The sequence below is a fragment of the Pteronotus mesoamericanus genome, unplaced genomic scaffold, assembly GCF_021234165.1.
Source record: "Pteronotus mesoamericanus isolate MK-2021 breed Mesoamerican mustached bat unplaced genomic scaffold, CSHL_Meso_final contig_164, whole genome shotgun sequence".
NCBI lineage: Eukaryota > Metazoa > Chordata > Mammalia > Chiroptera > Mormoopidae > Pteronotus > Pteronotus mesoamericanus.
Window position 1 is genome coordinate 8669810 of NW_026555065.1, and position 16002 is coordinate 8685811.

The 16002-nt window shown below is 42.8% G+C and overlaps 1 protein-coding gene across 1 annotated transcript in view; it reads right to left on the bottom strand.

Moving 5' to 3' along the window:
- Positions 1–11821: 11821 nt before the first annotated feature.
- FAM81A (family with sequence similarity 81 member A) overlaps positions 11822–16002 on the bottom strand; it is a 45559-nt gene continuing 41378 nt past the window's right edge. Inside the window, exon 8 of the mRNA XM_054564625.1 lies at positions 11822–11946. Within this exon, the coding sequence (XP_054420600.1) occupies positions 11822–11946 (125 nt within the window). The remainder of the gene's footprint in view (positions 11947–16002) is intronic.

Sequence of the window (16002 nt, forward strand, 5' to 3'; positions counted from 1 at the left end):
AGGAAGTTCCTTTGTGGAAGAGAAAAAGTTTCCTGCGTTTTTAATATGGAAAAGTCTGTTCCGGTTGATAGAACACAACCCGCCCAAGGTCTCCGTTTAGCCCAGGAGAACTAGGAAGGAGGCCGCAGCGGATCCCAACGCTCTGCAGCGTCAGGTCCCCTTGACGCTCCTCAGCCTCTCCCCCAGCCACCTCCCGGGGCTCTGGGAGCTGCTAAGAGGCTGAGTAGTCAGCCAATTGGCAGACACAAGAGACACATAGAGGCAAAGGGTGGAACTGAGGCGTGCGAAAGATGTAGCCCGAGGAGACAGGTCTCGAAAAGTCATGCTGCCAACATCTGGCACCGCTGGGGGCCCAGACCTCTCCATCCCACGCTTTCCCTGGGTGGGGGCCTCTAGCTTCTGCTCGTTCACAGGCACGTGCCCTCGCAGTGACTCATCGTGCTTGAAATAATGTGACTCGAGCCCTTTCCCCCCGAGGAAGCCACGGGGCCACGGGTCCGCTGCCCTTCCCAGGGTTGCTGCGGTCCAAAGGACCAACACCAGGCCACCCGAATCTGAGCCCCTCTTCTCTGGCCAGATTTGGAGGCTGCCAGAGTTTCCTCCCACACACGCTTGTGTAAGGTTCCTGTCTCTCCTTTCTGGGCACCTTTCCACTCTAGGTTGGTTTTTATCAGTTTCCACCTGAGACACTTCGTTCATCCTGGCTTCCAACTCAAGTTTTGACACGTCTCACCTCAGCTCACGGGCACTAGCTGGTCCCCAGGCGAGTGGACAAACTTGCCACTTCAACTCTACAGACTCAGAATTTCAGAGTAGCCAGGGAGCTTCAAAGTCATTGAACCTTTACAATGCTTGAATCTCTTCTGCCACCATTAGTGGAGTGTGTCCCCCTTGGTAAGACAAGAACTATCACCCCCACAGCCCCAGGGGCCGGCCACTACTGCTGGACAGAAGAGTCCTCCTGACTTCCTAGTGCTTCCTCCGGGGCACACAAAATCCCCTCCCTCGTTCTGGGGGTTCTGGGGGGCAGCCCTTCCAGGGCCAAGGTGCTTACCTGCTTCCTTTCGTTCTTTCTTTCCTCCTGGCCAATCATCTTGGATCCCTTGTGTGTCTGCTCAGACACTTCAGTTCTGAATTTCCTCACCAGCCTAATTGCTCTTCTTTAAATATGCACTGGGCTCTTCTCTCACCTTAAAGCACAGTCAAAATCACCTGGGCTTTCACTGGCCTTCCCTATGGGTTCCAGGTCTTGGGGGGAGTGGGGGGCCAGGACGCTGAGTTTCTAACAAGCTCCAGGTGATGCTGTTGCCGCTGGTCACCACTTTGAGTAGTAAGGTCTCCATTCAGGACGGTTTTTCTACTTGGAATCACCAGGAGATTATTAGAAACATGACTCTGGGGCCCCTCTCAAATCTCCTCAATCAGAATCTATCCGTTAACAAGGTCCACAGGTGCACAGAATGGTCTTTAAATTTGAAAAAAATAGAGGTTGGGAACCATGACTGCTTATTAGAATCACCTGGGAAATTGGACAACAACCCAATGACCGAGCAGCACCCCAGATCTATAACATCAGGGGGTGGGATCCAGGCATCCATGCTTTTAAAGCTCCCCTGGTGGTTCCAATGTGCAGCCAGGGCTGAGAACTCTGCCAGAGAGCATCTCAAAGTGCAGGCCCTACCTCTGAGACCACTGCCCAGGAAAGGCAGGGCATGTTTTGTTACCTTGAATTTCTCAGGTCACAGCTTAATGTCCTTTAGCTCTGGGCAGCCACCCACAATGTTCACTGCTTTTCAGGTAGTACAGAGCAGTGGTTACAAGCTCTCTAGTCCAAACTCAAGTAGATCTGGATTTGAATCCTGATTCCAACATTTATTGGCTGCATGACCTCAGAAAATTTACCTAATTTCCCTGTGCTTCATTCCCTCGTGTGTAAACTACAACCAAGATAGTACCTACCTCTGAAAGTCACTTTGAGGGTTGAATTAAGTAAAAGAAAGAAAGAAAAACCACACCCAGTTGGCGTGACTCAGTTGGTTGAAGCATCGTCCTCATAACCTGAAGTTTGTCAGTTTGATTCCCAGTCAGGGTTCATGCCCAGGTTGCAGGATCAAATCCTCCAGTGGGAGAAAGGAGGGAGAAAGAGAGGGAGAGAGAAACATCAGTGTGCAAGAGAAATATTGATCCATTGCCTCTCGCACCCTCCCATCTAGGGACCTGACCCACCAGACATATGTGCCTTGATGGGAAATCAAACCCATGACCTTTTTGTCCACAGGCCGGCGCTCAATCCACTGAGCCACACCAGCCAGGGCTGAGAGTACATTTTATGATAAGAACTAGTGTTCCATATAGTTTAATGTTCTTTGTGGAATCTCTAATGCTTCATATAGAAACACCGCCACCTACTCCTATATTTCAACATAGGCTCAGTAGGAATTTGTTGAACAATGCTTATTAATCACCTATTAATTATTGGTCTATTTTTAGGTATTAGAATACAGTTTACATTTCAAGAGGGATTCATGGCTGGAAGAGAGAAAATCAGAATGTTAAGAGAGAGCATCTTACCAGCAACAGCATTTTCAATCTGCAAACCCTTGAAGCTTTACTCAAAAGGCCAAGCTACCTACCACTACCTACAAGAGGCAATGAGAATAACTAAATACAGGTGTTTCAAAGACATCTGAGAAGTGTTGCAGGAGGAGTGATGAAAGGGAAGCGGGTTCTGGGGTTTTTTCCCAGGCCGAAACTAATGAGTTTTACACCCTGAAGCTATAATGTTGACTTCTACTCCTTTCTCATCCTCCTCCTTCCCATCTGCAGCTGTAAAGCCCTGTGAAATGCAGACCTCAGAGGGTCTGCGGAAAACACAGGCTCTGACGTGGAACTCCTCCCCAGAAGTTTTGGGAATGAAACATGGTTGTCGTAGGAAACACACTAGACCTGGAATCAGTTCAGCCTTGCTTCACCAGCTCTATGGCCTTGGCCAAACTTCCTTGAGATTTAGTTTCCCTATTTGTCAAATGGAAACATTATCTTCTTACTCATTGGGTTGTTGCCCAAATTAAATGAGATATGTACTTTAAATAGTCTGGCACATAGTAGGTGTTCAATTACAATTAGTAACTCTGGTTTCTTTATCTGAGAATGAGAATAATAATAGTAATACAGGAGTGTTATGAGGGCTAACTATTTTAGATAAAAGTGATTTGTGAATGACAAAGTCCTATACATGTATCAGATCATCATTGTTTAAGAAATTTGAAAGTCGGGGTGGGGTGAGGTGTAGGTTTATCTTCATTGTTTCTTAACAAATCTAGCTTATTGCTCCATCTAGTGATAGACCTTATAATTCCATAGTTTCTATAGTTTAGAAGCCAAATAAGGTTACAAAATAAGAAATAAGAAACAAATAAGAAAGAAAATAAGGTTAAGCTGAAATGATTTCTTCTTGCTGCATCTTACGAAGCCAGAGAAATCTACATTGTCTAGTTCCCAGAACACTTGTTTACGAGAGGACTTCAATAACATTTATTTTTGACACTGCCTAGAAATAACATGTAAATGAGACAATGTGCATAAAAGCACTTTGCATGGGTGGTCCCCAATATTTTTACTTTACTTTTGAAATTTCCCCCAAACACAGACCCTTTAGAGAAATTAGTTTTTAAAAGTGCATTTATTAAGCAACAATCAATTCATTTTACTCTTCATTAATCAAAGCCTTAACCCATGTGGACCGATTAATTGGAGCTGCTCATTAGCATGGGGCGGAAGGCCGCCCTACCTGGAGCCATTATCCACGAGACAACAGGAGGAAACCAGAGGCTTCGGTTCACCTCCAAGTGTTTTCATGATTAGCATCTGACCTGTTAGATTTGAACTATTTGGGGAAATGAGACCATGGCTTCAAGGAGATCACAGTCTAGGGAGAGTGCATACAGGTGTATATATAATGGGGTAGTAGTTTTGAAATATACTAATTTACTTGCGTCATTTGCATTTCCTTGCCCCCCCCCCCACAACCGGTCCCCGACTCTGCAGAAGCGTCCATCTGTCCCAGAGGGAACAGGGAGGGTTACAACAGGGATGCAAAGAGGCCACATTCAGTTTTGAAACGCAGAACAGATGACTTGGAAGCACAGAAAGACAAACTTTAAAAGTCAAGCTTTGTCATGAGAGAACGAATTTTCTCAGTTCCTTCAACTTCGAGAGCTGAGAACACCTGTCCGCCGGCCAGGGCTGCGGCTCCCACCCCAGGAACCAGGAGGGTTGACTGAGGGGAAGGCGCTGCAGAGAGGGCGGCGTGGACACAGAAAGCCCAGCTCTCTCTGTCACCCCCAGGGCAGTGTGAGGGGGACAGAGGGAAGCTGACAAACCTGCCCCCCCCTTTCCTTCCTCTTGGGGTGAAAACTGGTAAAAATGCACAGGGCAGTTTGAGGAAGCTGAGAACTTAGTGGGGAGAACAGAGGAGGCTGAAGTCTTACTTAGCAAACTCAGCCTGCGGTCCTGTCCAAAATGGTTTGGGCAGCAGCAGAGCCTCTGTCAGACGGGAGTTCCCTGGCAGCTTCTAGACGGCCGCTCAGGGCCTGGGGGCACTGGGAGACCAGCAGGGGCCTGGGGCAAGGAAAAAGGGACTGCTCTCTCCAGGGATTTTTGGCGGATATAGAGATCCCTACCCTCCTCCCCCACTTTATTTTCCTCCGAAGCCCTTCCCATCAATGGACATATGTGGTATTTACTTGCTTGTTTATTTTCTCTCTCCACCCCCACCTCATGCTAGAATTTAAACTCCATAAAGGCAGACATAAAGGCATGTCTGTTTTGTTCACGGCCACGCCCCAGCGGGTGCTCACTTGCTATTATGGTTACAGCTTGTCTGTAGAACTCACCTGCAAAGCCCACTTCGAACTTCTCTGGTACTCAGTTTCCTGTTTCGGAAAATGATCAAGTTGAGTTCATTCCCTGGTTCTGGGTTCTTCCTGGTGAAACAAATTCCCTAGGAGTTTCTACTCCCTCCACATGGGGGCAGCAAGGAACAGTGAAACCCAGAGCGCTGGAGGGGGCGCGGGATCCAGCTCACACTTCTCGATGGCAAGTGAGGGCTCAGAGGTCTGCACCCACCGGGGGCCTGGACTTCTTCATCCCTTTCTTCTGCACTTCCCTCTATGCCTCCCCTCCATTCCTGCCCCCGCTCCACTTGTCCTCCTTGTTCCAAAGAGGAGTCAGACCTTTGCTTTCTTTGTGTCCCAAGCCAGTTCCAAGAATTAAGTCACAAGTTTGAAACTTAAACCAATAATGGCACTTAGGGATAAAAACAGAACGGAGGACACCTAAAGCAATCAGACATGCCTGAGATAAGCTAGTTACAATAACTGAGCCCTCACTTTAGCTCCAAATTTCTAGATATCTGAGCAGGGCCAGGATTAGGGTGAGGTGAGGGAGGCACTGACCTCAAATGTTAAATGTAAGGTGGGGAGCAGCCAAAATCCTCAGTCATCAAGATAAATAATATTTTAGTACAATATGTCTAAATATCCAAATTAACAAAAAAAAATCCACGATGAACAAAATGTCAAAAAGTTAAGTAAAATTACCTAAAAATTGTATATAGAGACACACATTTTTCTGTTTCAGTTTCAAAACGGCTCCCCATAGCACAGTTGGATCTGGTTTTTCTTTGGGTTTGGTATTTTGTTCATTGTGCTCTTCTTCTTTTTTTTTTTTTTGCATTATTGTTATTTAGAAATTGCATTATTGCATTAACATATTATTTATCTTAATTACAGAGTTTTACGTTTTCCAAGGTGAGTGTCTCACTTAGCTTCTCCCTAATCCCGGGCCTGCAAGGTCCCTCTCACGGGGGAACATCAGAAGCACTCACAAGCCCCCGGTCCACCACGCCTGGCCAGGCAGCCTACCTCCCTGGAAAGTCCTTGAGCGAACCTGGCAGACATGCAGCAAAAAGGCAGCCACACTGCTTCCCCTTTGGCTGACACACAGTTGCTCTTCCCCTGAGTCTGGCACCACCTTCTAGATCCTTCTCAAGTGCTCCAGGAAGCAACATCTACTGATCAGAACTGGCAGATGTGACAAAATCTTATAAATAAAGACCTGGGAATCCAAAACACTAATTTGAAAGAATATATGCACCCCTATGTTCATTGCAGCATTATTTACAATAGCCCAGATGTGGAAGCAACCCAAGTGCCCATCAGTAGATGAGTGGATAAAAAAGCTGCGGTACATTTATACAATGGAATACTATTTGCCCATAAAAAGAAGGAAATCTACCCTTTGTGACAGCGTGAATATACCTAGAGAGCATTCTGCTAGATGTAATAAGCCAGTCAGAGAAAGACAAGTACCGTATTATTTCACTCATATGTGGAATCTAATGAACAAAATGAACTATCAAGCAATATAGAGACAGGCCCTCAGGCAGAGAGCAGGCTGACAGCTGTGGGTGGGGGTCGGGTGCTAGAAGGGGTGGAGGGCTTGAGAAAAAAAGAGAAAAAATTCATGGACACAGACAGCAGTGTGGGGATTGCTGTGGGGGAAGCGGACAGGCCGGGGGAGAGGGAGAGCGGTTTGGGGAGATAGATGGTGACAGAAGGACCCTTGACCTGGGGTGGTCACACGGTATGGTATACATATGATGTGCTGTGGACTTGTGCGCCTGAAGCCTGTATAGTTTTGTTGATCAGTGTCACCCCAATAAATTCAATAAAAAGGGAAAAAAATAAATAAGTAAATAGAGCAATAAGTTTGGTCTTAAAATGTCTTTTAGATTTTATTTATTTACTTCTAGAGAGAGGGAAGGGAGGGCAAAAGAAAGGTAAAGAAACATCAGTGCGTGAGGGATACATCAATTGGTTGCCTCTCACATGCCCCCATCCAGGGACCTGGCCTGCAATGCAGGCATGTGCCCTGACTGGATATTGAACCGGCGACCTTTTGGTTCACAGGTTGGCTCTCAATCCACTGAGCCACACCAGCCAGGGCTAAAAAAATTTTTTAAAAAGACCTGGGAAATCATCTGTAATAGGGATAATTGGCATAACATTGTGGAGATGAGGCTGGATGTCCAAAACTCCTTCTAGGATGACAAATGAAAGTCCAGGGTTTGGACAAATTAAAAGGGTGAGGACATTACTGTTCTTGGCCAGAGCTGTCCAATGGAACTTTCTGTGATAATAGAAAAGTTCTACATTTGTACACATGTAGCCACTAACCACTTGGGGCTATTGAGTATTTCAAAGGTGGGTAAGAAACTGAGGGTTAAATTTTTAAATTTACTTAATTCAGGTTAATTTCTATTTAAATGTAAGCGGCCACATGTGACTAATGGCTACTGTATTACAATGCAGCTCTAGATCAGTGATTCTTAAATTTTTAACTTGCATTAGAGCCATGCGCAGGATGTGCTAAGGCAGATTGCTGAGCCCATCCCAGTTTCTGGCTCAGTAGGTCTGGGGTGGGATCTGAGAGTTCGCATTCTAACTACTTCCCAGGTGATGCTGACGCTGCTGGGCTGTGGACACTGATAGCCAATGATCCAGACAGTATTCTGATTCTAAACAGCTGTGGGATATTGAACAAATCACTCACGACGTCTTGGGCGTTGGCTTATATTGAAGCAATGTGACAGCCTGGGTTTTGGAGACATATGTATTCAAATCCCTGCTCCTTCATTAATTAGCTTCATGACCATCCATAATCTGCTCCATCACAAAATGGAAATAATAGGTCATACCAAACAGGGTAATAACAAAGACCAAATGTGGTAAGGTATATATGCCATTTGGTGTGCATTATTTTTACATTTCTTGATGCATCAATCATTATTTAGTCATGCAACAGAAATTTAACGAGGACCTAGTATGTGCCACACATGATGTGGTTCTTTTATCCAACAATAACTTACATTGCCACATGGTCACACTTAAGGGATGCACCTTGCACTGAGTGGGTGGGCCAGGGATGCTGCTCAGCACTCCGCAGTGTCCAAGACGGCCCTCGCGGAGAGAGACTCCAAGGGAGAGCGCCAAGGGAGAGAGACTCTGCACTACAGTAACTGTCCCTTCTAGATGCTCGTATCATTATTTTGTCCTTGGCCCCCAGGTCTTTGTTATGTCCCATCCCTCTGGGGCAGATCTTTAAGGGGTTTGTTTGGTTTGTCTTTGGTGACCCAGTCATGAGATCTCCTCAGCCTTGGCTAAGGGGGCACTATGCCAGGGCAGTCACGGCCGGTGTGCCCAGTAGGTGAAATCTGACTTCTGGACTTCCTCTCTGCCTCCCCCTCACCCCGACTTATGACTCTCAGGGGCCCGGGTTCCTTTGAGATAGAATTCTCCGTCCTCCTACGAAAACCTTGAGAAGGAAAAATCCACTCACACCCATCTGATCCCGCCAAGCCCGGGAAGTTCTCAGTCGCCCTTGCTCAGCTCTTCCCTCTCACCGCTGCCTTCCTCTCACCTCGCCTTCCCCCGCACGCCCCTCGCCCAGGGCCCCTTCGGCATACATTCTAGATCATTTTCTGCTGTGGAAATATGTATATTAAATGATATTATATATATGAACATGTCCATCTGCAGCACAAGAAATAGGCATCTCCACAAAGCGATTCTGCCAAGATTCCTCAGTGCCAGGGTATTAGTTTTCTAATGCTGCATATATAACAAACAAACCCAAAATGTAGTGCCTTAAAGCAATACATAGTCATTATCTCAGTTCCTGTGGATCAGATGTGGGCGTGGCTGAGCTGGGTGCCTCTGGCCCCACGTATCTCTCTCGTGAGGTTACAGTAAAGCCACCAGGGCTGCAGCCCCAATACAAGTTTGACTCAGGGGTTGGGGATCCATTCCTCCTCCCCCGCCCCCATTCTTTTTCTTTTCTCCTCTTCCTCCTCCTCCTCTTCCTTCTTTTTGTGGTGGTAATATAAACGTAAAATTTACCCATTTAATTGTTTTTAAGTGTACAGTTTGGTGGCATTAGGTACACTCACATAGTTATGCCACCATGACCAGAAAGTTTTCATCCTCCCAACTGAAACTACACCCATTAAACAGTAGCTCCTCTGCCCCACCCCAGTCCCTCTCTGTCTCTCTGAATTTGACTATTTTAGGTATGTCATACAAGCAAAATTGTACTTATGTGTCTTTTGGTGATCAGCTTATTTTACTTAGCATAATAGTTCATGCCATATATATGTGTGTGTGTGTGTGTGTGTGTGTGTGTGTGTGTGTATCATGTTTAAGAATTTCCTTCCCTTTTGTGGCTGGATAGTATTCCATTGTATGTACATACTACATTTGCTTATCCATTCTTCCATCAGTGGACATTTGGGTTGCTTCCCAAATGGGACTTCTGGCCGTTGTAAATGAAGTCATCATGAGCAGAGGTGTATGACTATCTGTGTCAGTTCACCTCAGGCTATTGGATTAAGGGCCTCAGGTCCCTGCCACACCACACGGCCCCTCCATCACGCTGCTGCTCACAGACGGAGCTGCTCCCTCCCCATCACTTTCCAGTTCCCAGCAGTTCTGCCAGGACTAGAGCACTTTATTTCCACCACCACAGGGTGTCCACAGAAAGGTAGAAGCGCTTCCTAGGGCATAATTTTTACCTCCCACTAAAAGACGTTTAAAAATCATACACCACAGTCTTTGGAAATTTTATGCTTTTTATTACAAATTTCTGGTAAAGGAAAGAACACGGAAGCTGATTCTCATTTAGACTTTGGTGATAAGAGTAAGCTCACAACTTCCCCAGCGTGTGAATCACCACTGGGCCTTTGATACTACTGAGGCCTGCGTGCCACCTCCCAGAGGTTCTGACTTAGTGGGTAGGGGGCCAGGCCAGGCACCAGTAGCTTTGTGGACTCCCCAGGTGACAGCAATATATAGCCAGAGCTCGTGACACGGAGTTGACAGCATCAGAAGCACCTGAGCAACTCAGCAGACAGCCAAGCGTCACCACCCCCTCTCCTGTCTCCAGTTGGTCCCCTCTGTCTCCCTCTCCCAGGTGCTGATGCTTCCACTGCAGAGACCCCCGAGGAGAGAGATGCTGGAGGGGCCCCGGCTCTCTGTGCTGTGGCTTGTGCTTAAGACTTAGAGAACTGAACCAAACATGGCTACTCTGTCACAAAAAGAAATTCACTTTCTGATTGCAAAAGAGCATTAACCATTTTTTTCATTGTTGAGTGGAAATAGTCTTTTGACATTGAAATGCAAAGATTTGTGACAAAATAAGGAAATAAGGATGACATATTCCTCATATGACTTCTCAGGTCCAAATTAAAAAAAAAATTTTTTTTTTGTCAAGCCATTGAGGGTAAAATATTATGCACTTTAGCAGCATATTTTATATGGGTAAACAGTAATAGCCAGTGAGATTATTTCATTTATAATTTATCCTAAAAAATAGAAAACACTTTGATTTTTCCTGAGTCCTCAGCAAACAAAAAAAAAGTTTTTAATATTTTAAAAGTGTTCCTGTTTTCTTTCTCCTGGGCACCCTCACAGTTTAGAACGGTGTGTGTCTTATTACCAGTTTTTACATACACAGGTGAACAGACAGCACTGGAGCCGATATTCAATGACTAGTCCCACATGGCGACTGAAAATAAAACACCCGTCATCTACAAAGCTGCTCAAAATGAAAGCTTCTTGACAGTGTTATAAATGGAATATCAATTCGATTCTCCATCCATACAAAAGTATGAATTTCTGTTTCATTAATATATTGAATGGTTAATGTTTTAACTGTGATAAAATTTAGAATTTAAAAAATACATAGGATCCCATTTTTACATCATAATTCCGATATAGTATTATCATGCCTTCTATTGTGTTCACAAAACTTTTGTAGGGTATAGTGCATTGACGTGATAAAACCAAGGCACAAGAATACAGTAAGTATATATAAACTTTAGCACTTTGTGCCAATTTTGGAAACATTTAGAGAGGAGATCATAAAGCCTGAAAAATTCTCACATCCTATTATGATTAATGGACAATTAATTGTGCAATAAACAGATTATTAACCACCATTTCATTATTAAATATATGGCTATCACTATACAGGCTGTGAATAATTGAAAAAAGTTTTCAATATTAAAACCTGGTATAACTAGGTGGTCAGTGGAGATATTGTGCCTTGCATTATCTAGATAATTGTCTTAAGTTTCCCTTTTAATTTTCAATCTATATGGCAGTTATCAATTTTTAAACTATTTTCATTATATAAGTGATGAGGTGTTCCCAAATGTTAAGTCCCTTCCCCCTACAAAAGACAGAAGATTTATAAGATAACCAATATAAGAAAGGTACAGACAACAATAATAAAAATCCAACTATTGACTCAAAGGTTGAATTCTAATCCATCAGGACATTCTCTTAATTTAGGGGGAGGAGCAATACATTTCTGTGACAATTCATTAGTTTCTTAATTTAAAAAATCACCATGACATTTTCTAAATAGTAAGGTCTTGGCTAGAGCATCAAGCATTGGAGGAAAATTAAGTCTTTTCATTCATAAAATGAAGGGAATAAAAGCCTTTCTAAATCAGGGAGTTAGGGGAGGATATCCCACTGAATTTGGAGGAGTGGAATAAAGTAAAAATTATATTTAATACTTTTAAAGATAGAGTGTTTTCAAGACTCAAGGTAAACATTTAGACCCATGAAAACACATTTCTTGGCACATGCACGCATGAATAGAACAGTTCCAAATACCACAACAACCTGGCTACGGAAGTGGGTAACTCCCACACCAACTGGCAAACCCGCCATTGAGGCCCTTGTCCCAACTCCCATCACATGGGAGCTTCCGGCTTCTGCATCTGTTGGATTTGCTTCTGTAGCTGATCCTTGTCCAGTTTCATCTTGGCTTCAAGAACTTGCCTGAGGGATCCTATGCTTTCATAAATGGCTGTAAACCCTTTAAGAGGTAAATTTCACGAGTTAATATTTTTTAAAAAGCAATGTTCTAACAAATTCTACATATATGACTAAGCAGATAGTCACAATTGATTTGGGCAAAAATTATCAATAGATGCTAAAGCTACTGGAGTAAAAATTTGATGGGAAACAGGATAGTTACATAGTTTCATAGTATCTCCCTACAGGTTATTTTTTAATTATAAACGGAGAAAGGAACTATTACAATGGAGAAATCTGGCAGTTACACTTTAATCAAGTGATCAAAGCCAACTTCACCAACACTGGGAGAAACCAACATCATATACCCCTGGTAAGGTACCCAGGGAAGGAAACGCTACTTTTGTGACATTTCTGTCCAAAACCTATAACCTGAACCTAATTGAGAGGAAGCAGACAGATCCAAACTGTGGGGACATTCCATAAAATCCTGAACTGTATCCTTTAATGATGTCAACATCACCGAGGAATTGATCCATATTAAGAGACTAAATAAAAAAGCATGATAACTAAATATATGGTGTGTGATTCTGGATTAGAACCTAGGCCAGGGAAGGTTTGCTATAAAGAACACAATGGTGAAAGTTGAAAATTGAATATTGAAAAACATTTTATCAATATTACACTGTACTTATTTTAAAAGAATATAGTTATTTAAAATAATAATATAGTTATTCAAAAGAATGTCCTTGTTTGTAGGGTATATAGCTTGAAATGATAAAGGGGTAAAAAGGTATTACAACTTTGCAGTGTACTCTCAAATGATTTAGAAAAAAATTACATTCAGACAGACATAAACACACACACACAGAGAAAGAGATTAAGCAAATTTCCAAAATATTATCAATTGGTTAATCTAGATGAAAGGCATATAGAGTTTTTGAACTGTTCTTATAGTTTTTCTAAATTTGACATTATTTCAAAATAAAAAGAAAGTGAAAAAAATTCCCCATCAAAAGAGAATTCCAAACTATTCAGTATTCCTATTGGATTTTTAAAGTTTATTTTTTTATTACCATTTTTATTTATATATTTTATTGATTATGTTATTACAGTTGTCCCATTTTTTTCCTCCCCCTTTATTCCCCTCCACCCTGCACCACCCCTCCCCCCAGCATTACCCCGCTCCTTTAGTTCATATCCATGGGTCGTGCATGTAAGTTCTTTGGCTTCTCCATTTCCCTTACTATTCTTAACCCCCCACCCCCCCCCGTCTATTTTTGTCCCTACTATTTATGCTGCTTATTCCCTGTACCTTTTCCCCTATTCTTCCTCCTCGCACTCCCCTCTGCTCTCCATTTCTACGATTCTGTTCCTGTTCTAGTTGTTTGCTTAGTTTGTTTTTGTTTTTGTTTTTTTAGGTTCAGTTGTTGATAGTTGTGAGTTTGTTGTCATTTTACTGTTCACAGTTTTTGATCTTCTTCTTTTCCTTAGATAAGTCCCTTTAACATTTCATATAATAAGGGCTTGGTGATGATGAACTTCTTTAGCTTTACCTTGTCTAGGAAGCACTTTATCTGCCCTTCCATTCTAAATGATAGCTTTGCTGGATAGAATAATCTTGGATGTAGGTCCTTGTCTTTGAATACTTCTGGCCAGCCCCTTCTTGCCTGCAAGGTTTCTTTTGAGAAATCAGCTGATAGTCTTAGGGGAACTCCTTTGTAGGTAATTGTGTCCTTTTCTCTTCCTGCTTTTAAGATTCTCTCCTTACCTTTAATCTTGGGTAATGTAATTATGATGTGCTTTGGTGTGTGCTTCCTTGGGTCCATCTTCTTTGGGCCTCTCTGAACTTCCCGGATCTCCTGGAAGTCTATTTCTTTCACCAGATTAGGGAAGTTCTTCTTCATTATTTTTTCAGATAAGGTTTAAATTTCTTGCTCTTCCTTTCCTCCTTCTGGCACTCCTATGATTCGGATGCTGGAACATTTAAAGTTGTACCAGAAGTTCCTGAGCCTCTCCTCATTTTTTTGAATTCTTGTTTCTTCATTCTCTTCTGGTTGAATGTTTATCTCTTCCTTCTGCTTCCAATCATTGATTTGAGTCCTGGTTTCTTCACCTTTACTGTTGGTTCCCTGTATATTTTTCTTTATTTCACTTTGTGTAGCCTTAACTTTTTCCTCCATTTTGCGAACATACTCAGCCAATTCAGTGAGCATCTGATAGGTTGGCCATCTCTTCCTTGCTTAGTTCTATTTTTGGAGCTTAGATCTATTCTTTCTTTTGGGTCATATTTCTTTGTCTCTGTGCCTACTATTGGAAAGGGCGGAGCCTTAGGTGTTCACCAGGGCGGGGCAACCCAGGTCCTGCGTTGTGACGCTGTGTGTCGGGGAGGGGTCTGAGAGAGAAAAACGCTGGTTTGCTTGGTTCTCAGTCAGCTTTCAGTCACTCCCCCCGCTACCCACAAGCAAATTGGGCCCTTCTGGTGCTGATTCCCAGGTGGGTGGGTTTGCGTATGTTCGAGGACCCTGTGGGTCTCTCTAACGGACTCTCGTGTGAGGCTGGGAGTTTCTCCCACCATCACACCCCCACAGATTTTTACAGCCAGAGGTTTTGAGGTTTTCTTTTCCAGCACTGGAACCCTGGGTTGCATGGTCTGTTGTGGGACCACTGGTCCGCCAACCACCGCCTCACCTGGTCCTCCAGTCGCCACCTTGCTGGGTGTCCTTGCCGCCCCTGCTGTCCATCTCCGCCCCTCCTATTGGTCTAGATGAATGTTTCTTCTTTAGCTCCCTGGTTGTTGGACTTCCATACAGTTCATTTTTTTGCCAGTTCAGTTTTGTTTTTTTTTTTAATTCTTGTTTTCCTTCTTTTGGTTGTGCAAGGAGGCAAAGTATACCTACCTACGCCTCCATCTTGGCCAGGTATTCCTATTGGTTTTTAAAATAAATATTTGAAAGGTCTTATCTTCATTAGTACAATTAGATTTTTCTCTCAAGAAATTTTCTTTATGTGGCGTTATGTGGAAAAACAGGTATAAACTTTACTTACTAAAAATACTGTTCTTGTTGAATGGAAAGATGCCACATATTACTAAATAAGACTAGGTTATAAATCAGCATGCATAGCATGAGCTGTCACTTGAAAAAACACATACATGTAAATTCTATATGTATAGAAAGATATTCATAAAAATGACCTCTGGATTAAAGAAGGTATGAGTGTTTTAAAAAATATTTTGTGCGCACCAGCTGGTGTTGCTCAGTGGGTTGAGCGCCAGCCTGTGTCACCAGTTTGATTCCCAGTGTTGGGCACATGCCTGGGTTGTGGGCCAAGTCCCCAGCAGAGGTGCGCAAAATACAACCACACATTGGTGTTTCTTTCCCTCTCTCTCTTTCTTCCTCCCTTCTCCTCTCTAAAAATAAATAAATAAAATCTCTTAAAAATGTGTGGTTTATGATTTCCAATTAAGGAATGTTTTAATTTGTAAGAAAAAAATAAATATTTTTAATTTTAGAAAGGTTCATCTGCATTTCTTGTTAGGTACTAAATATTTAAAACCTCAATGGTATGTTGATTAAATGATAATAAATTCATTCAGGAAATGATGCAAAGTTAAACACAGATGAAAAATTCAAATGCCAAATTCTAATAGCACAAAGACGAAGAAAGAAAATTCGTTTTTATCTTTACAAGTCCCTCAATTCATAAATTTAATTGTGGCTTCCACTTAAATAAAATAATAGACTTTGGTGGTAACAACAAAATTATTCTTGGGATAACTGAGTACTTTTATCTCCGTGGGTTAAAGGACAACAATTCCATAGAAAAAAACGATGGAGTCATGGAACTGGGAGGAGCTGGGAGACACTTTAGCCCTCCTTCTTACACTACAAGACTGTTCTCTCTTTCCTGACCATGGTCAACCAACTTCCACATGAATAGTCTCAGCGACAAAGAGCCCTCAATCTCACAAATTCACCAGTATTTTTTTAGGATTGGTTAATGGAGGATATAGTAAGTCCTCACTTAACAATAAGTCCTGTGACTTTAAGCAAAATGACAATAACAAGACTGATTTTACCATAGGCTAATTGACATAAACAAGAGTTTTAACAAA